At 35.1% G+C, this 22391-nt stretch overlaps 3 protein-coding genes across 4 annotated transcripts in view; 1 reads left to right on the top strand and 2 right to left on the bottom strand.

The window, feature by feature from the left end:
- LOC107662751 (small G protein signaling modulator 2-like) overlaps positions 1-9733 on the bottom strand; it is a 63244-nt gene extending 53511 nt beyond the window's left edge. The window contains exons 1-2 of the mRNA XM_016452831.1: positions 9466-9733; positions 5256-5331 (exon numbers count right to left, since the gene is read on the bottom strand). Of these exons, the coding sequence (XP_016308317.1) occupies positions 5256-5331; positions 9466-9525 (136 nt within the window). The 5' untranslated portion in view covers positions 9526-9733. The remainder of the gene's footprint in view (positions 1-5255; positions 5332-9465) is intronic.
- Positions 9734-11961: 2228 nt separating this feature from the next.
- On the bottom strand, positions 11962-15134 carry tnfaip1 (tumor necrosis factor, alpha-induced protein 1 (endothelial)). 2 transcript variants are annotated; one of them, XM_016452896.1, is made up of 7 exons: positions 14904-15134; positions 14059-14401; positions 13794-13963; positions 12798-12881; positions 12622-12674; positions 12319-12514; positions 11962-12242 (listed from the first exon to the last, which is right to left on the bottom strand). In XM_016452896.1, the coding sequence occupies exons 2-7, from the start codon at positions 14297-14299 to the stop codon at positions 12024-12026; spliced, it is 963 nt and encodes a 320-aa protein (XP_016308382.1). In that variant the 5' UTR covers positions 14300-14401; positions 14904-15134; the 3' UTR covers positions 11962-12023. The 2 variants fall into 2 exon arrangements, with proteins under 2 accessions (XP_016308382.1, XP_016308383.1); XM_016452897.1 differs by having other exon boundaries at positions 14908-15134.
- Positions 15135-15916: 782 nt separating this feature from the next.
- The window catches only part of timm50 (translocase of inner mitochondrial membrane 50 homolog (S. cerevisiae)), a 40945-nt gene continuing 34470 nt past the window's right edge, over positions 15917-22391 (top strand). Inside the window, exons 1-3 of the mRNA XM_016452895.1 lie at positions 15917-16147; positions 17120-17279; positions 17748-17779. Of these exons, the coding sequence (XP_016308381.1) occupies positions 15944-16147; positions 17120-17279; positions 17748-17779 (396 nt within the window). The 5' untranslated portion in view covers positions 15917-15943. The remainder of the gene's footprint in view (positions 16148-17119; positions 17280-17747; positions 17780-22391) is intronic.

Genomic DNA, 22391 nt, shown 5'->3' with positions numbered 1-22391 from the left:
TTCTGGAAAACCCGGTTTTAGGTCTTTGACTCATCTCATTTCTGAAGAGAAGCCAGAAAAATTGCCAATTTAGGAAATAAATATCAGCATAAAATGTCATTGCCATCAGGCTCGATTTAAAACTCTCCTCTCTTTTTGCACATAAAAACGGTTTAGTTTTTCAAAAGCCATCTTTATGACGAACTACATCTATTATTTTGGAAACTTTTGAACAGTAGTGTATTTGTTTTCATATGCCCTTTTTTCTTACTAAACGAATGAGAGAAATATGCCAAAATAAATTATTGTCAGAACCGAGCAAGGTTTGGTTGGTTAGCATGGCACAGTCCAGCCAAGCAACTGCCATTGAAATGAACAGGAACGCTAACGGAAAGTTTCTCCTTCTAGGTAGGAACCAAAACTTTTTGTTGGTGCTCAAACGCACTCTGCTGCCCCCATAACACGCACCACGTTCAACCAACCCACAATGCACAGGCACAATTCCTTTTGATTTATTCCCCTGACACTTCATTTAGCTGGGAAGTGCATTGTCATATGCTGGAGTGACGTGGGCGAGTGCGTGCTCCAGGATGAAAGTGAGGGGGTGGATGACTGCGTGGGGAATCCGTGCCCGGCGACTGACTGGAAAACAGGGGAACTGCACTGTTTTTCGGTGGTGACGACAGACTGGCAGCGCTCCCAGACCAGCCCTCCCCAGCCACCCACACACACATACATACACCAGCACTGCACTGCATTTATACTGAAACCATCACCCCGCTTACGGTCACGACTCAGGCGTTCTTACCCTCAGACACCCAAAAACACTCCAAATCATTATGCAAAACGCCTGCGATGCGTGAGAGAGTGTGATAACCGGCGTGAGGGGAGGAACGACTTTGAAGCAAGCACTAAAATTTTTGCCACTATGACTAAAAGAAACAAAAAGATGGATATGTGGAAAAACTACACACTAAGACATATAACAGTCCTAAACTCCTTTTTAATTAATCAAAATAGATTGAAATTCTCCTTCCAAGACTATGAAGATCAAGAGACAAAACGAACCAACACAGAAGACTTATAACAATATTATAATATACATATAACAACAATAATAATATAGTTCAAGTGTATATATTTTTTAATATATACATATAAACACTACCAGTCAAAAGTTTTTGAACAGTGATATTTTTATGTTTTTTAAAGAAGCTCACCAAGCCTGCATTTATTTGATCCAAAATACAGCAAAAACAGTACAAATTAGAAATATTTGTACTATTTAAAATAACTGTTTTCTATTTAAATATATTTTAAAATGTAATTTATTCATGTGATTTCAGAGCTGAATTTTTAGTATCATAACTTCAGTCTTCAGTGTCACATGATCCTTCAGAAATCATTCTAATATGCTGATTTGCTGCTCAAAAACATGTATTATTATTATGTTGAAAATAGCCAAGTAGAATTTTTTCAGGTTTCTTTGATGAATAGAAAGTTCCGAAGAACAGCATTTATCTGAAATAGAAATCTTTTGCAACATTATAAATTTCCTTATTATCACTTTTGACCAATTTAAAGCATCCTTGCTAAATAAAAGTATTTATTACTATAATTTCTTTCCCCAAAAAAATGTTAAATATTATACTGACTCCAAGCTTTTGAATGGTATAGTGTATAATGTCACAAAAGCTTTTTATTTCAGATAAATGCTGATCTTTGGATCTTTCTGTTCATCAAAGAATCCTGAAAAATGTACTCAACTGTTTTAGATATTGATAATGATAATAATTATAAATGTTTCTTGAACAGCAAATCAGCATATCAGAATGATTTCTAAAGGATCATGTGACACTGAAGACTGGAGTAATGATGCTGAAAATTCAGCTTTGATCAAGTCAAGTAGAGCTTTATTGTCATTCCGCTACATGTGGGGGCATACTGTTGAACGAAATGTCGTGCCTCACAGGACCACGGTGCTACATAAATACAGACATACAACAATGACGTAAAACAGACCAAGCCTGCATTTATTTGATCCAAAATACAGCAAAAACGGTAACATTTAGAAATATTTGTACTATTTAAAATAACTGTTTTCTATTTAAATATATTTTAAAATGTAATTTATTCATGTGATTTCAGAGCTGAATTTTTAGTATCATAACTTCAGTCTTCAGTGTCACATGATCCTTCAGAAATCATTCTAATATGCTGATTTGCTGCTCAAAAACATGTATTATTATTATGTTGAAAATAGCCAAGTAGAATTTTTTCAGGTTTCTTTGATGAATAGAAAGTTCCGAAGAACAGCATTTATCTGAAATAGAAATCTTTTGCAACATTATAAATTTCCTTATTATCACTTTTGACCAATTTAAAGCATCCTTGCTAAATAAAAGTATTTATTACTATAATTTCTTTCCCCAAAAAAATGTTAAATATTATACTGACTCCAAGCTTTTGAATGGTATAGTGTATAATGTCACAAAAGCTTTTTATTTCAGATAAATGCTGATCTTTGGATCTTTCTGTTCATCAAAGAATCCTGAAAAATGTACTCAACTGTTTTAGATATTGATAATGATAATAATTATAAATGTTTCTTGAACAGCAAATCAGCATATCAGAATGATTTCTAAAGGATCATGTGACACTGAAGACTGGAGTAATGATGCTGAAAATTCAGCTTTGATCAAGTCAAGTAGAGCTTTATTGTCATTCCGCTACATGTGGGGGCATACTGTTGAACGAAATGTCGTGCCTCACAGGACCACGGTGCTACATAAATACAGACATACAACAATGACGTAAAACAGTATAAACCTATACACAACAAACCTACTGACAGATTTTGACTATATATATGTTTACCTATACATAAACTAAAAAAATACAAACTATACAAACAGTGCAAGATGATTTGTAGTGCATGAGCATGTAAAACATACATATATTACTGAGTCCTTTGTGGGATTATGTACACACAGTAGTGTGTGTGGAATGTGTCTAGTGCACACATAGAGGAAAGTGTGTTACTACAGGTGGTTTGTACAGGCCCACTCACCTGTGAGTAGTATATATATATAAAAAAGATAATTATAAATATAATACAAATTATTTAAAAAATTAACACACTTAAAAATAAATATACTTAATAAATATATTTAATATACAAAATATTAAACTTAATAAATACAAAGTGCGTGTGTACAATTAAATGATTTTGATTCACACACGCTATGCGCAAACACATTTCCTCAATGTGCACACTTCTGCACAGTCGAGCTTAGTGTCGCTACTCTAACATTATACAGCACTTGGTGAAGAATATTAAGCATTAAGAAGGTCAGATCTGCTGTAGTCAAGGAGTTCAATAGCTATTGCAATAGCAATAGTCAGTGAAAATAACATGCGTTTGGATACATTTAGCATTCTGTATAAACATGGCAGCACTGCATACTTATAAAAAGAGTTCAGGCCACTCAGGCAAACATGGGCACACTGATTTTTGATTTGCAGTGACGGGTCCTGATGTCTTGTACATTGCTGCTTAGATTTTACAGCTCTTCTGGGGTTTTGGAATTCACACAACACAACAACTGAGCCTCAAAGCAAAAGCTGGCACACCGTATTGGATGACAAGAGACACAAACTGTAAATATCAACAGGCTCAAGCAGCGGCAGCGCAAGAATATCTGCTATGTGTGAAATACAAAATCACCACAAATGATAAACGGAATTCATATTTGCATAAACACTTAGATCAAGTGCTTTCTGTGGGCAAATCACTACTCCCTACTGTATGAAGGCAAAATGAGGTTGTAAATGTTAACAAAGCTGTGTAATAATGCAGTACATTACTTTTTCCATTCATATAACAACTGCATTTATGCTTGTACTAGGAAACTTGACTAAGCAATATCTGTGGTGCCACGCAGCACTGGTGTGTCACTGACGTAATGAGGCTGAGCCTGGGTTAATGTTCCGGTCTGTCTCTGTGTCACTGGAGTAAAGAGTGTGAGTCACACACACACACACACACACACACACACACACACACACACACACACACACACACACACACACACACACACACACACACACACACACACACACACACACACACACACACACACACACACACACACACACACACACACACACACACACACACACACACACACACACACACACACACACACACACACACACACACACACACACACTCCCAGTCATCCGCACCGGACAAATCAACCTTATTGTTGGCAGTGATCCAGAGCTCCGGAACTATCATCATGCCACCGAGCCCCAGCCATCGCCTCTAAAGTCTTTCCCGATGAGGGCTCTTATATGTCAAGGCTCATCAAAAATAATTTTTCTGCTGGTCCAGGTTTAGACTAGTGCTAGTGCCTATATTATATATTATATTACTGCTAATATATGCACATTTTATTTCTAGAAATTCTATTTTTAGTAACATAATTTAATATGTCCAAAAGAAACATATTTTTCATCACATGCTGTCTTTTTACAAAAAGTTATATTAATATATAATAATTATTAGTTAATTAATAATTTAATTGCAATACGAATTTGTAAAACTGGGAAACTGTGCATCTATTTTTAGCGGTCAGAAATAATATTTTTTTATAATTCTATTTAGATCTATATATTTTTAAATATTTCTTAGTGATTATTAGGCTCTTTACAAAAAGGTTACATGCATGCATATTAATTATTAGTTAATTAAGTTGAATAATTTTAAATAATTCAATTTGTAATATCGGATGGGAAATTGTACAGCAATTTTTACATGCCAGAAATAAATATATTTTTACTTTTATTTATATCTATATATTTTTACATAACATATTTTGCAGTTATTATTAGGTTTTCTTTACAAAATCTTATATTTATCTACATTAATTATTAGTTAATCATTTAAATTCACAATATGAATATGCAATACCAGTTGCTGCTATTTTTCAGAAAGAAATACATTTTTAAGTTCAATTTAAATTTATATATTTTTATATTTATTTAATTCTATATACTTTAATAGAGTAATTATTGTTTTTTTTTTTATAAAATTTAATATATATATATATGTATATTAATTATTAGATGTTTTAATTTTTTAATACTTTAACTTGCAAAATTAATTCACAAAAATCATTTGGAAATTGCGAAGCTACAATTTAACTCCACAATAGCTCTAAACTCACTTTTACTACAGCATGAGAATTTGTTAACGAATTTCAACTACTCACTGCAAAGTGCAATAATGTGGCTGCTGTCTTCATGTACAAACTTCTTGGTCACTGCCTCCTCCATAATCTGCTTCACCTAGACATGGAAAGACAAGTAATTAGGAGCGGCAAAGACTGGCAAAAAATAACGGCATTATGGCAAGTCAAAATTCTTGGAATCAGGTGCACAAAAGCAACTAATTAATCATAACAGCGTAACCACAAATGCTTTAATTAGCATCATTCAATTGATAAGTTTCCCTGGGAGTGCAAGGAACTGTGTAGAATGAGTCTTTGTCACATTTTTCTCTTCCAACTGTGAGTACTACAGCAAATCCCAGACTAATTAATCACAATCCTTGCAGGCGGCTTTATACTGTTTATGTAATTTGAAGAACAGCAGAAGGGTAATTGTACCAATGAGGAGGAGCAAATTATGGGCATCTGCTGATTATATGGTATGAAATTTGCCACAAGGCCAACAGTCAGCAAAAGCAGGACAATTTAAAGAAATAGTTCACCCAAAAATGAAAATTCACTGAAAATGTACTCACCCTTAGGCCATCCAAGATGTAGATAAGTATGTTTTTTATCCAAAAAAGATTTAGAGAAATGTAGCTCACCAACTGATCCTCTGCAGTGAATGGGTGCCGTCAGAATGAGAGCCCAAACATCTGATAAAAACATCACAACAATCCACAAGTAATCCACACGACTCCAGTCCATCAATTAATGTCTTGCGAAGTGAAAAACTGTGCTTGTAATGAGCAAATCCATCAAGATGTTTTTAACTTCAAACCACTGCTTCTTGCTAAAATAAGAGTAATCTATCTAATATTGCTTTCTCCAATAAAAATAAAGAAATAATCTTGTCTGAATCAGGAGAGAAATATGCACTGATCAAGCACTGTTTGTGGAAAGGGAAAACAGTTCTAAACGAATATGTCAGTGAATTTTGATATGAGAGGACAGACTTTTTCACTGGAGGAAGCATTATTATGGATTCATATTTTGGCCAGAAGTTTTAAAGTTTAAAGTTAAAATGTCTAATGATCTATTTGTTTCTTACAAACATGCAGATTTTCACAAAACATTAATTGATGGACTGGACTGGAGTGGTGTGGATTACTGTGATGTTTTAATCAGCTGTTTGGGCTCTCATTCTGACGGCACCCATTCACTGCAGATGATCCGTTGGTGAGCAAGTAATGTAATGCTAAATTTCTCCAAATCTGCTCTTATGAAGAAACAAACTTATCTACATCTTGGATGACCTGAAGGTGAGTAAATTGTCATTTTGGGCATGCTATTTTTTTAAAGGCTGATATTAAATATTTGCTGTTGTCCTTGGGATGAAATGAAAAATAGTAGTAGTTAAAATAGTTTTAAAACCTGTTCACTACAGCAGCCTGTTGCATTACATAACATGTCTCGAAAGACACGAGAATGGTTGGATGCTTTGAATAGTGCAAATGCTTCACATAGAGACATAGCTGACAGCGGTAACAATGGCATTAATGAAGTCATCACTCAAGGTTTTTTACAGCTGAAAAAAGGGGCACAACATGTGGAGAGATATCTTCACAATATGCTCAGTTAATACACCATCTAACGTCTGAACATACAAAGAGCTCTGGCATCCTATGCCCAATTTAAAAGGATATAGTGAACACCTACAAAGACAGACTCAATCACATGCACAGCTATAAAAAGAAAAGCCTATGAAGAAGAATGCAGTTCAAAATCTAAGCTCTTGACAGAAAATCTGACCAAAAAAAAATGGGGTATGCAGTTCTGCAGACACAAAAATATTTCGTAAATATTAAATAGATAGTTGCAAAATGGTGTAATGTTGCTCAATGCAGCTAATAAATATTGATGGGGAAAAAGCAGAGAACAGGAAAATGAAACTAAGTTGTTTTGCTCTTGTGGGAGCCATTTGTGACGATCCCTGCTTCATGCAGCTGTATTAATCGTCCACTGATGCAATTTAACTTCTTAGGTAGCTGCTGATGCTTTCAGTTCCTAGGCAACCAGAAGGCGGCTGACTGCAGCTTAAAGTGACAGAGACCTGGGATGTTACAAAAGAAAGTCAATGGAGGAACAAAAATCTAATCCTGTGTGTATTGCAGGACTGTTATAACCTGTATGCATTGTAAATATTCATTCAGATACTGTATTTCCTCACTATATATATGATGCTTAAAATAGCTGAAAACCAAAAAAGTGAGGTCTTTTGTAGAGATATGTATATATAGAGATCTGTATTTCATTTTATATATCATAATGTCATAAATATGTACTTCTGGTTCCCATAGACATATAAATGTGCAATGACCTGCAGGAGAAGCACTATTAATCAATGGAAATCAATGTTACACTACGTTAACTAAAGAGTCCAGGACATCTCTGTGGAGGAAATGACTCATTTTAGAAGTAAAAATAGGTTATTTGAATGAATATGACGCACAAAAGTTCATTAAAACTTGATGAATGAGATTATGTTAAAAAATGATTTTTGTTATTAACCCAGGCCACTGAGCCACCTGAGGCCAGATACCTTAAGAATTTAATTATCACATCCATGATATTAGACATGCCCTTAACTATCATGAGACATGATGTCTGCCAGGACTGTGCATTAAGTTCAAGAGGCTGAATCAGCTATGTGGACACAGTCTGTTCTGACACATGAGACATGCTGGTACCAATTTAGGACATCTATTCTTTGCAGCAATTCATTCAAGATTTCTATTATTCATGAGGGCCGGATTTAAAACTAGCATTCCCTGCACTGTGGGGGAAAAGATAAGAATTAATTACACTGATATAAAAGAATGTAACAGCTTCTCCCGCTGTACAGTTCCTGGAGTTATTACATTTGAAACTCTGTGAATGTGAAGTCTTATCAAATAATTATTACAAAATATGCTCAAGAACAGCTCATTCATATTTATCTCTGACTAGTTATTTTGATTTGGCATAAAATGGTTAGTACAGAATTTTTAATATATGGTTTTACTCCTTTTTAGATTAAAATAATACCTTGGATGAATCTGTTTTCCATTACAAGCCTATCTTGAATCTGATTGGTCGATCACAACATTGAGTGGGCTAATATATTTGTATATTAACTAAACTAGATTGGTCGATCACAACATTGAGTGGGTTATTAATATATTTGTATATTAACTAAACTAGATATTTCTGCTGCACTGTCCAGAAGTTATTGTTTTCTACACTTTATTGGACTATTATTCTTAGAGGAAGCTTTATACGCACATTTAGAAGTAAATTAATAATTTTAAATTAATGTCATGTTTTTATTTATTTTTAAGCAACAATGTAGTAAGTGCAACAGCAAAAATATTTCATTACACTTCATGTAAACTTGACTTAACTTAGTCATATTAAACTGTTTTCATTAATGAGTTTGAAGCCAGTTTAACCTATGGTGTGTGAACCAACAATGGCCATACTGGTCTTATATAATGCAGATATGAATTTGACTGTATGATAACCCCCTCACATTAAACTTATTTGATCATTGAAATTAACGTGTAACCGCTCAAAAATAGGTTCATGTGGCATTCCATTTCCACATGAGAAAGTTTCTCTGCGTGTGATAAAAAGAAAATAAACCCAGATCAAAACAGGTAACATGCAGAGCAATCAATGCAACGATCTCTTCTAATCTAGTCAAATAATAAAGTAGCGCGCTTTCTCTTACAGTCGTGTTATAAATAAACCTAGCGTGCTCTGAGCGCTCAGCCCCTCAATGTCTGTCAATGGAAATTCGATGTCAACTCGTTTTTGTTTACATTGCAATAGGCTAGGAGCATATTCGACACTAAAAACGTACTGACTTTTAGACTGTATTTAGCCATTTGCAGAAGGCACAATCTATTGATCACCGCAGAAACCATTGATTAAATCGTCTCCCATCGCTACATTAAGTTACAGGCGGATGAAGAAGGAAATAGCCGACCTCTCCAGCGCTACAGGTGAAAGTGTTTGAATGTAAACCTCTAAGAAATATAATAGCCTACCTGAGCACTCGTAAATGCAACTCGTTTATACATTAATTCATCACTGTACGTTAAGCATCAGCGCATCCGAAACTTATATGCATGCACTAAATCAGATGCAAAGCATGCATGCGAGCTGATCGTGCACGCATGTTTTAGCATTCAATCAAAACTAAGACAAGAAATAAATGAATTGCACTCACTTCTCTTTTGACGTTCCATAGTAATTTATCTTTAAATTCTTCATCTGTAGTCGAACCCATTGTCCCTGACTGTTAAACAACCCAAGTGCAGCATAAACTGGCTGGAGGCATAAATCTGAACGGCTCGCCTGCCTTTAGTCCCAGTATTTCTAATTTGCTTTATCCTTCCTTCCTTTTCCTGTAAGTGTGTACCGACAGCTGAGCATTGACGCATCTAAGCACTGCCGTAGCGCATCGTGAAGCCATCTTCGGTTCCTTTATGACGCAATCACCGCTGGCCCCGCCCCCTTGGCATTGTTGATCAATGGGATAAATCTCTTCACGCGCCGATTTATTTTTAGCTCCCCTCCACATTTGACAGCTCAGATGGCGGCGCCTGTGGTGGTTCAACTAATCAGGCATTGTCATTAGGCGTTCAACAAGACATGGTGTTCATATGAACTACTGGATGAAAAGATACGTGATGCATGATGGTTATAGTCTCACATCCATCCTATTATGGAAGGAACAGCTGGGTATATAAATGGCACAGGTGCAGCCAACTGGAAAAAAATAACCAGTGTTGGGGGTAACTCATTACAAGTAATGAGAGTTACGTAATCAGATTACTTTTTTCAAGTAACTAGTAAAGTAACACATTACTTTTTTAATTTACAAGAAAATACTTAAAGAAATGAACATTCAATTCACGGGCAACAGCTCTGGTGGACATTCCTGCAGTCAGCATGCCAATTGCACACTCCTTCAAAACTTGCAACATCTGTGGCATTGTGCATTGTGTAACGCGAAAGTAACGCAAAAGTAATATAACACATTACTTTCCATAAAAAGTAACTAAGTAACGTAATTAGTTACTTTTTTTAGGCAGTAACGCAATATTGTAATGCATTACTTTTAAAAGTAACTTTCCCCAACACTGAAAATAACTAGCACAAATTTAAACTACTGAGTTGATATTAAACATTTCAAAGCTGTTTAAGGGGTTTGTGGTACAATTTATTTATAAATTAATCAACCCCAAAATGAAAATTTGCCTAATATTTATGTAGATATAGTTTAGTTTGTTTCTTTATCGCAAAAGATTCAGAGAAATTTAGCATTACATCACTTGCTCACCAATGGATCCTCTGCAGTGAATGGGTGCCGTCAGAATGAGAGCCCAAACACCTACTAAAAACATCACAATAATCCACAAGTATTCCATAGGACTCCTGTGCATCAAGTACCGTCTTGTGAAATAAAAAGCTGTTTGTTTGTAAGAAACAATTCCATCATTAATGCATTTTAACCGCATCCATAATGCATAACAACGCTTCTTACATCAGAAATCCACTGACATATTTGTTTAGAACAGTTTTTGATCTGCACAAATTTCTCCCGATTCAGCTGAGATGACTTTTTCACTGGAGGAAGCAATATTATGATAAAGCACACATATTTTAGGTAAAAATGTCTTGATGGATTTACAAACTTAAAATAGAAATAAATGGAATATTTAAACATGCAAACAAGCATCTTTTCACTTCACAAGACATTAATTGATGGACTGGAGCGGTGTGGATTACTTGTGAATTATTGTGATGTTTTTATCAGCTGTTTGGACTCTCATTCTGACGGCACCCATTCACAACAGAGGATCCGTTGGTGAGCAAGTGATATAAATTTCTCCAAATCAGTTCCCATGAAGAAACAAACTCATCTACATCTTGATTGGCCTGAAGGCGATAATTGTTTTCATTTTTGGATGAACTATTCTTATATCTACTGTGAAAGTTACCAGATAAAAATAAAATACATTTAATTCAAATAAAAAACACACGAAAGATGACAATTTTAAAAATGTCTTCTTTTTTTTTTTGTTCATACATTGACAGTCAAAGGGGTCCAATGTTGTTTTGGACCATACTAACTTTAAATGTATGGGCAAATAAACCTGAATTATTGTTTAAAGGATTTTTCATTTTTGGGTGAACTACCCTTTAAGTTTAAGAAAATATGTGTTAAATAACTAGAGCAGGAAACTTTTAGGTCACAGTCATTCATTCATTAAGTATTAAAAACACATTTCTTTTCATCTTAGTAGACAAAAATCAAACACTACAACCTGATTTTTCTAAATGCAACGCCCCAAGTCCATATACATGATTTCTTTTTTCATCAAATCACAGTACTTGATGATTAATGTAGGCATAAGGCAGGATTGTAACAGAGTATATGATCCTGTACGGTTAGCAGAAACAGAGTGACGTACTTGGCAAATTCATCTTGGCAAGATGTTATCAAAACATTATATGATTAGGTTAGAAACTACTGTTTAAAACATAGTGTTTTCCTAAAAACAACAAAATAATGAGGTAAATAAATTAAAATATAGGAACTGATGCTAATTCATGATCAACTTTTTGTGTTATGTTCACATTAATGTTCAAGCCTCATTTCATCCAAAACTTTGATTGGCTGCAATATAACAAAGAGTGAAAAATTGAAGGGGGTCTGAATACTTTCCGTACCCACTGTATATATATAAAATGTCTTGGAAGCCTCAATTCACAGTTAGGCTAATGTCCAAGTGGTCTGTCATCATAAGTGCTGTATCTTTTAATGTGGATGCGCCGCACGCGCTCCCTCAGCTCCACGGCTTCCTCCTCTTCACTGTGTGAGCAACAATTGTTCCGTCTGCGGGTGGCCTCCAACAGGGAGTTATCTGGGACTGGGAGAGTCTCATAAAGCAGGGCATTTAGCGTCTCCTCGTAGATCCGTGCTTCTGGAAACTCAACCTGAGCGCATTACCAGAGTTCTTCTTTGACACGTTCAAACAGTGTCTATAGAAATACCTTTTCAAACGAGACTTACCTTTGTCTGCTTCTTCTCAGTAGCATAAACGATGGATGTGCAGCAGACTTCTGCTAGCTTACGGCTCTGTCCGTAAAAGGACCAGCAGCAGATCTCATCTCCGATGACATCTTTAATGAAGAGCACACGACTGCTGTAACTCAGAGACAGCTTCTCAAACAACTCGATATTCTTGAGTAGGTTGTCATCCGAGTTGCTTTTGAGGAAGATAAACACCAAACAAAAAGACAATAAGAACACTAGAAGCCAACTGAATTTCTCAAAAAGGAAAATCATGTTGAATGTTAAAGCACTGGTATTTACCTGGTATAGGAATATTTGTTGTTACCTCGGTTGTAAAGCAGTTTTACAACAGGCTATAAGTGGAACAATAATAATGGCAAAAGACATTCAGAGTTGCAGATTATCTTGCTTTATATGTGAACATAAAACAAACCCCAAAAAACAGGGACACAAAAAGCACTCCATGAAAGTCTCACCCTTACGCAGCCTTGTATCAGCCTCTCTTCCTCTTTAGGAGATGTTATGACTGGGATAACACACAAAGCCTTTTCTTCATTATCCTACCAACAAACAAACAAATAAATAAATAAATGGACCGATCTCACAAACCTGACAAGAAATATCTGGGTCATATTTCACCCCAAAATTATTATTATTGTTGTTGTTATTATTATTATATTTTTTAGACATAAAAAAAATGAAGTTTGCATTTAGGACCATTTAAAAAGTTTGCATTAATTTCAAAGGTCCGCAGTCAGTAAGATGTTTTCTCAAAGAAGTGAAGACATTTATTAAGCAAACTTGTGCATCATGTTTATTCATTTTTTCAAAAGTGACAGTAAAAACTTTAATAATGTTACAAAAGATTTCTATTTCAAATCAATGCAGTTTTTAAGCTTTCGATTCGTCAAAAAACCCTAAAAAAAACGCCTTACAATTTCCACAAACATTTTTTTTTTGCTCAAATTAATTCAGCCTTTCTGAGAGTAAGAGACAAATACATAAAAAACTTTTGACATACCCAAAATTGTATATTATTATATGATATTACAAGACTTTGCCCCAGTTTCCATTACCATAATGCACCCTAACCTTTAACATTCCCATTATTTTCAAACAGGATTATCATTACTACAATAGGCCTACATGTTTTATTTTACTGCTCTACAGTACACAATGATTAGTCTTAATTAAAATTATCATATATTTGAAGCAGTAAAACAAATTCTACCCAGATGTAAAGTATTTAAAAATGTAAATAATATATCTTTTTTTTCCACATTACAGTAACAAGAATGATAGAATCTTATTTGCATTACAACAATAAAATGTGTAGGAGATACATGCTTGCTTTAAAATGGCACAATTTTAAATATCTAATTTCATTCTTTTAATTTTGGTATGAAATATAATCTGAATATTTTCATGAAAATCACACAAAAGCAAGAATAATCAGGAAAGTCTCCACCAACCTGCAGGGCTCTCTGGCACAAGTCTATCAATCCCTGGATCTGATAATACTTGGCTTCTGCTAGGAGCTCCATGATACCGTGTCTGCTCTTGGGCAAGGTCACAAATCCATCACGGAGATAGCTGAGAACCGAACCAAAGTGTTTCCCACAGCGATCTATTAGAATCCAACCTTTAAAAAAAAGCAGAATTCACATAACAACATCAGCACTGCAAACCAAGGCTAAAGTGGTTACATCATATCTCGGCACTGTCTAAATAACTCACCTTCCTTATCAGTGAGCACCTCCATCTTGCCGCTGAACATGGATCGCAGGAGTGTGTCCTGTCGGGTGAGCACTTGCAGTGTGGAATAGTAAAGATTTCCGCCAACATTGAGCTGCACGTACTTGTTGCCAGTGACACCGCGGTAATTGCAGGTGTTAGTCTTGGGGCAGGCCACTGAAGAGACTGACACAATGGGCCCGGTTTGCGGTTGAAGCTGGGGCAGGCAGCTCTCTCCTGACATGTCCCGCTGTAGGTAGATAACCACCCTGCACACGATAGGTCTGATTTCCCCCGCCGTGGTGAATGCTGCTGCGCAGGCTGCTAGTGATGCAAAACCTACATGCTACACATCACATAAAACAACATGCATACAGCATTTATTGAAATCATTTATAGACCTTATATATATATATATATGTATGTGTGTGTGTGTGTGTGTGTGTGTGTGTGTGTGTGTGAAAGCTTTCCAATATGGTAAAACCATGCAATGACTACCAATGATAACAGCAAATATGACCTTGTACTATAAAGACTGAAAGTGTCAGTCAATCTAAAGTGACAAATATTGAATTTATATTGTGTATATCTTGACTATTAATACATTAACTTTTTCTGTTGTTGCATTGCTACTAAACTAGAAACGTCTGTACTTGTGTTTACAAACAGGCAACGCAAACGTGTCTGGTTAGGACGCAAAAAGCCCAATGACAAAATATTTCTGGGCTGTGGTTAAGTTTAATGCTAAGCTAGAACTAGTTTAATTCGTTTAATTCGTCACATAAAATAGTTATAAGTGAAGGTAAGTTTATCGCCATGAAGAAACTTTCCCAAGCTAGAAAACTCACCCACCGTTCTTCAGTAACTCGTGGGCGTTTAACTGAACACGAAGACTTGATCAGTTCGACCGTTTTACTTCAACCATATTTGATAAGAAGAAAACAAATAGCTCTATCAAAAAGCTCTATCTGAATATATACAAAAGTAAAAAACACTTTTAACTTCTACCTTCAGTGATAACAGAACGGTGTCGATTGTTCTTCTTCTTTGAAAGAACAGCAACAGGTTAAATCGTGATAAGGATCTACTGCCACCCATTGGCTAGTGCAGGGATCGTCAACCTACCAACCCCTTTTAAAATGCTTTACTTTGTAAAATATCTTTAATAAATAACATTAGCAAACAATACGAAGTTAAACCGAGCTTCAGTTAACTAGCTTACCTTTTTATCCATTCCATGTCCTGAAATCATGTTTATTAAGGATCTATAACAGGATTTTTCACATGTAATAACTTTAACTAAAAACATTATCCAACATTGTTACTTGATATTGTACTTTCTATTTTTGCTAATTTTTATTTGTTTGTTTGTTTAAAATGTTGTACATACCTTCTTCATGTTTTGTTCAATATTATATTTTATTCAATATATATAATAAATATTCAATAATGTTTTTTTTTTCATTCATGTATTCCTACAACACAGGCTTGGCATTTCAAAATAGTTATTAAATTTCACAAGTATTAAGTACCTTTATTTTGAAATGCATACCCATATAACAGTGAATTCTAGATTTGTCGATATATATTATGTATATCTCCATAGGATGCCATATTTGTATCATTATTATATCTGTTAGCCATTATACAGTATCTGATATTATTATTAAACCAAGCATTGCATTTAATTAAGATATTTGTAGTAAAAATATTGAGAACTTTTAACAGCTTTTGACGGTGGACGTGACGATATTCCAAGACCAGCCTTCGCGTTGCAGTTCCTGGGTCCGATTGGCTCTCTCTGCCTGCCAATCACAAAAGACGCAACCAATCAAACTCGTTTGTCCTTTCCACTCGCTCTCAGTGCACTAGCTGCATCATATTCAAGATGTCGGCGGTGTCTGTGTATCACATGTGTGTCCGGGCGAGCCGGGGCCTACTCAGACTGAGGCAGGGGGCCAGAGGCTCCACAGCCCCTGCGGTGCTGGATGTTGTCAGGACTCTCTCCTCTGACACATCTAGTAGCAGTGCCACTGGAGGACTGGCCCAGGCAATACTGCAGGAGAGGCTTCAGCAGCAGCAGAAAAGCCAGGTGAGCGCTATGACCGCCTGACATTCCTGCATGACAGGGTATTAGACAGCCAGTTATTGCGTTATGGAAAAAAATATGTACATTCTTACATGTTAGTACTTAGGCGTTGAGTGTATTGATGAATAAATGACCCCAACTTGTCAAATGGTTAGGTCTGGTTAGTAAAGGTTGACAGGTGGTGGTTTGAATGAAGTCAGACATGCAGTCTGAGTTATGTATGACAGAGCAGTAACATTGATTACATTTTCATATAATCAGTAGAAATCAGTGCATGTTATAACATTTATTCTTAAATATGTAGCATAAATGATTGCAAAGGACATAGCTGGATTACAAATTCTAGTTATATGAGTTTCTGTAAACCTGCCATATGAAATAATAGTCAGAAAAATCTATTACTTTTAAATGGAACAGTTTATTTACTCTTTATACGAAATATAAAAATAAAATAAAAACATTTTGTTTTATGTTTTAGTTTTATGTTTTGCATCATATTTGATACATCACATATGGCTTTTATGGTTGCCATGATGATAATTTAGAAGCCTTCGAAATTCATGTTTCAAATATGATGCATGCTTTATAAGGTTAAAAAGTTTGTTCATAATGCAAAAAAAAGTAACATTACAATTGAGTGTTGTTTACATTTATTTTTTATGACTTTCCCATTGGAGCTGTATCATGCAAGGTCTGGAGCCCTCTTTTGACGGTTGAATGCAGATAAGGGCTGAAGGCTGAATGTCTGTCAAAGGACAATGGGTCTCACTGAGTGACAGCTCCTCAGAACATTCAAAATAATGGAATTGGTGCATATTAGAATAGAAATTAGTCATAGAAATTAGTATTCAAACTGGCTGCTGTGTAACGTAAGATTTGGGATTCTTGTTGAGAAATTGGCTTAAAGTTTAGTCAGTTAATGCTCAGGATCCCAGGCAAATGTAAAGCAGGATGCTTTTAACACATCGTTCACAGGGCCAGCTTCCTCCAGAGGGTGATGACTCGGGTGACAAGAAAAATGAACAGGGTGAGGACAAGAAACAGAAAGAGAACACCGCATATGCTAAGAAGGTGGTCCTTCGGTTAGCAGGAATTATGGGACTTGGAAGCACAGTCGGCATCGTGTACATATTCGGTGAGTTTGCCTGTTGCTTTCTTATGACTGGCATGTTCATAACATTTCTCATAACATTTATAACATTTTTAACTGGCATTGTTGGATTATTCTTTGGATTGTTCTGAATTATAAGAATTTTTGGATGTCACTGGTTACTGTATTTTGTATAAAAAACATCATATATGTGCTACTCTGGTGATTTATTTTATTTGATTAAATATTTTATTTTTGTATTGGAGGATTAAGTTGTGTTAAAGGTAAATATTTATTTAACCTGCATATTTACTATTATTTATTTTATTTGTGTTTTTACTGCTTACTAATCATTTAACATGTGTTTACATACAAGTTCAAATTATTTTATATCATTATATATTAGGGGTCGACCGATATGTGTTTTTCAATATATATAAACAATTTATTATTATTTTTGCTTAAACTCAGTTTAAAATCATGACTCAAATTATTAATGTTTCTGGTCTGTAGGTAGCAATTCTGTGGATGAACAAGGAAATAAGGTAAGCATGAACTTTCACAAAGTCAGGTTTTAAGACTTAATAGTTATATTTGTCAAGGAATCGTTAAGCAGTAGTTCACCGTATGTTTTAAAATCACCCATACATCTTTTATACATATTCTAATGAGCTAAGAATTTCACCAACTTCTCAAGAAAGAGAAAAAAAAAGTTAATACAACATTAGCTGAATAGATTTACTTAGCAGTTTAAAAGTATCTTAATGGTGATAGTTAATGCCAAAACACTTCCCAGCTGTTCATCTTTTCCCTCCATTTTTTCTTATATGGTAATTTTAACAAGCTCTAAGCCACACTATTTCCCATGGCACACTTTCTCACCTGCACTCCCCCACCAGTCTCTTTCTATTGATACTACAATTGCTTTTGCATGGCAGACAGTTCAATCAGGTATCGGTGTGAAGATTTTCACTCTGTATGGCACACTTCTCAAAGTGCTGTGAATTTCCTTTCTTCAGCAAGCAGACTTCTAGCACCTCTCGAGGTGGCCCACTTCAAACGACTCGCTTTACAAAGGCAGTCTCACAGGAGACCGGAGTGAAATGTGCTTTGATTGTTGGTGTTGCGTTTTATACCTCTCTTGCCTATGCGAAAGACCTGTACTACTGTAAGTGTAGCTTGACCATGATGTTGTGACAAGAACCGATTTTTTTTTTTCATTTCAAATTCTCAATGTCATAGTGAATTATTATTGTATATTGTGATTTATCGCAACATCTTCATCCAAAATTGAACATTGTCATTATTTACTGACTTTCTATTCCAAACTTGTATCTTTTTAAGGTGTTAAAGGCGTAAATGAGCATTTAAGCTTGTTTGTCATATAAAAGATCAACTTAGCAAGGTCTTGTAATCTTTCTGGAAGCCACCCACCTTTAAAGAGGCACACTTCACAAGTAGATGCCAAACACACCTAGTCTGGAGGCATGTGCCAGAGGTGTGAATTCAGGAAGGTGGTCACTTTAAAGAGCACACCTCCACCTTTGACGTCCTGTTTTGTTTTGTCCTGTATGTTAGAGCTCACTTGTAAGGGCACACTTCACAGGTCAGTATGATTTCACGGGAGTTCAGAGGGCCGTTGGTGCCTGATTGCGTACCTCATCCATTATATTGAGTTTTACTGTTCTCAGCTCTTGTGATCTTATTGTGAGCATGAGACCTTTATCCTGTTCCCGTACTGTACATTTTTCTTTGTCTCAGGGACTGGCTTTAATGATCGGTCTAACACATTTATTTTTTTTTTATCTTCCTGTAAATTACAAGAAGGGAGAACAAGAAAAAAACATTATAGCAGAAACAGCTGTACATTTATATACACTACCATTCAAAAGTTTGGGGTCGGAAGGTCTTTTATGCTCATTTAATTTATCAAAAATACAGTAAAACAGCAATGTTGTGAAATATTTAGGGGTGACCCCGAATAGTCAAAGATTCGATGCTTCGATTGGAGGAGCCTGATTCGACACTCAATCTCACAGTCGAATATTCGCAGAGGTCTTATGATCATGCCATTTTGGCTGTATGGGGTTGCTCAATGTCTGATTTCACATAGAACTACCGGTTTTCTGCCAATAAGTTAATATACAGCCTATTATGAAAATTCTGTAAATAAGAATCTAAAAAGAAAGAAGCTTTTAATAATTTTTTTTTACGTGCATGAATATATCCAACCACCCTGTGACAGATTTAAGTTTCACTTTCCATAATCCGTGACTGACAGAGGAGCATCGTGGCGCGGCAAGGATTTAAATCTTTAACAAGACTCAAACTGTCACAGGCAGAGTGAAAGACTGGATGTTTTTCCATCAGATAGGATACAAGTGATTTCAAAACCTTTCAGCCGGTTCTAATTTGACTTTTGCATGCTGTGAACATAGGTGCTGATCCCGTGGGTGCTTGGGAATGGCTGAGTACCCATGTAAAAGCTTGTGATATTATCTATTCACTATCATATTGGCGAAATTGATCTGGCAAACTATCTAATGCATACTTGTGTTTGCGCTCTGAGGAGAATCAAAAGGTTTAATTTTGTCCAGTGCAAATCCTCTCATTGTAAAAAAAACTTAATGAGATCACAATATAGAAAAGGGTTAACTTTTTAGTGATTATAAAGGCAGTGCTGTTTGTGTGCTTTCTACTCTATAGCCTTTAGTCCATTCAGAATTTGTATAGAACTTTTATTTTTTGGCCACCTACATGCTGCAAAGTTTCAAAAATGATATCCGCATATTTATGCAGGATTCAAACTCGAAAGAGCAATGGACGGGACAAAAATATACATGGAAATGTATGTGAATTGAGGCTAGAGCACACTTTCTGAAGCACCCGCAGTATTTAATTCTGGAACCAGGCCTGGATAAAACTATTAGGCAATCGCATGGAGTTTTATGTGGCTGTAGGCTATGCTTCAAAGTCTGAAAAATTAGCAGGATATTTGTTAATTTCTTCTGTGAAAATCAGTTAGAGGAAACATGCACATGGGCTTCATCGAATACTGCTTGCATCTGTTGATTTCATCTTATGTGGATTATTTGGTTTTATTTAGTGCAAATCTCCAGTTTCATCAGCTCTGATACGTAATAAACAACATGATATGCTGCCGGCTAATGTTAACTATCTTTTAATCAAAACATAAAACATTATTTACCCGTTTGTATCTGCGAGTTACACATTTTCCCTGTGTGTTAACGTCAGTATTTATAACTGTCAAATATCTGACTACTTGACTCTTGGTAATGTATTTTGCCCCCGCCCCCAAACATATGATTCGACTATTGGCAAGATTTGACAATTCTGATTCGACTATGTAAATCCTTAGTCGGGGACACCCCTAGAAATATTATTACAATTTAAACAACTGTTTTCTATTTTTATATATTTTAAATATGTATTTTATTCCTGTGATGGTACAGCTGAATTTTCAGAAGCCATTAATCAAGAAAATAGTTGTGCTGCTTAATATGTTTGTAGAAACCATAATACAGGTTTCAGGAATCTTTGGTTAATAGAATGTTCAAAAGAACCTGATTTATTTAAAATATAAATCTTTTGAGACATTATAAATATCTTTACTGTCACTTTTGAAGAATGTTCAAATATTAAGACATCCTTGTTTAATAAAAGTATTAATTTTGTTTAAAAAAATAATGATCCCAAACTGGGGTGTATTACTATGTTTTACATGCGCCTCAGTTTCTTAATTCTTTCTGCCAAAAAGATCTGTTAGCTCTAAAAACAAGTTATGATTTACACAATGGACTTTGGATAAACAAATTATGAGCAACATTACAGTAGCCTAAATTTAGTGTCGAGATTATTTGGTAAAACTTTAGATAGGATTCAGTTAACATTAGTTAACGCATTGGTTGTCATGAATACTGGATGTAACGATATCAAAATCTCACGATGCGATAATATCTCGATATGAAGTCCACAATACAATATTATTGCAATATTTAAAAAAAAAAAAAGACAAATGAAAACTTGGAAAAAATTTTAATTTTGTACATTTTAAAGTTAAATTATTCTATCTAATGCACTTTGAGAGTTCAAAATGAAGAGCTTCAACCCATGTTCTTAACTAAGAAAACTTAAGTCAGAAAAAAGTCAGTGAATTGGCTTGTATCTGAACTTTAAAGGGAACTCAACCCTCTTTTTATTTCTGGTATACTGTCTCAAGTCTAAATTACATTCACACTGGTGTTTTAGGAAGCCAAATAAATTAGAATATAATAATAATAATAACAACAGTTTTATATTATTGTTATTCCTATGACAGTAATAGCCATATATTGTAAAACAATTGCATGGTAAAATAAATGAAAATGAATTTCATAGGTATATTATTTTTGCTTTACACTACAGTAGGGAAATTACAATACTTCTTTCCTAAGTTCTAAACTTAGATATTTTGAATTTGGACTAGGCTTGCCGCGATAGACGGTGCTGACGGTGATACCGGTGTTAAGCCGCAACACCGGTTATGTCACTTGCCCACCGCGGCACCGACCCCCACTGTCGTTTTGATTTTTTATAGTAATAAAAATCATTTAGTGTTCAGTAAAAGAACAGACACTACAATTAAAAACTGAACACGGCTGCTCAATGCAGCGTGCCGAACGACAGTCGCACCACAGATCAGATTTAATTTATCCAGTGAGGAGAGTGAGTCGAGGTGACTGACAAGAAGAGTGGGGTGAGACAGACAAGATGATGGTGGATGATTTAGTTTTGAAACGAAATGCAAAAGCGCCTGTTTGGCAATATTTTGGATTTTGAAAAGCCTGTTGACTTTTGCCGTTTATCTAAGGAGATTTTTAAAGTTTTTTTAAACATTCGTTTCTTATTAAATTGGTTCCACATTATTTGCTGATTTTTACTTTATTTTAACTTTGTGTCATTTATTTATTTTATTTGACATCAAGGTGTATGCCGTGCCTCCAAGCTTTCTTACTCGTTTTGCTAATAAACGTTCTACGTTTCTTATTTATTTGGTTATATATTATACATGTTTACTTGGCCTATTTCCAGTTTTGTATACTTATTTAAACTTTATGTAAGTTATTTGTTATTTTATATTAGGCATAGCCTGCCCTA

Source organism: Sinocyclocheilus anshuiensis, unplaced genomic scaffold, assembly GCF_001515605.1.
Source record: "Sinocyclocheilus anshuiensis isolate Anshui unplaced genomic scaffold, SAMN03320099.WGS_v1.1 scaffold1144, whole genome shotgun sequence".
NCBI lineage: Eukaryota > Metazoa > Chordata > Actinopteri > Cypriniformes > Cyprinidae > Sinocyclocheilus > Sinocyclocheilus anshuiensis.
The sequence above is the reverse complement of the archived record's forward strand: the minus strand, read 5'-3'. Positions and strand labels throughout refer to the sequence as shown.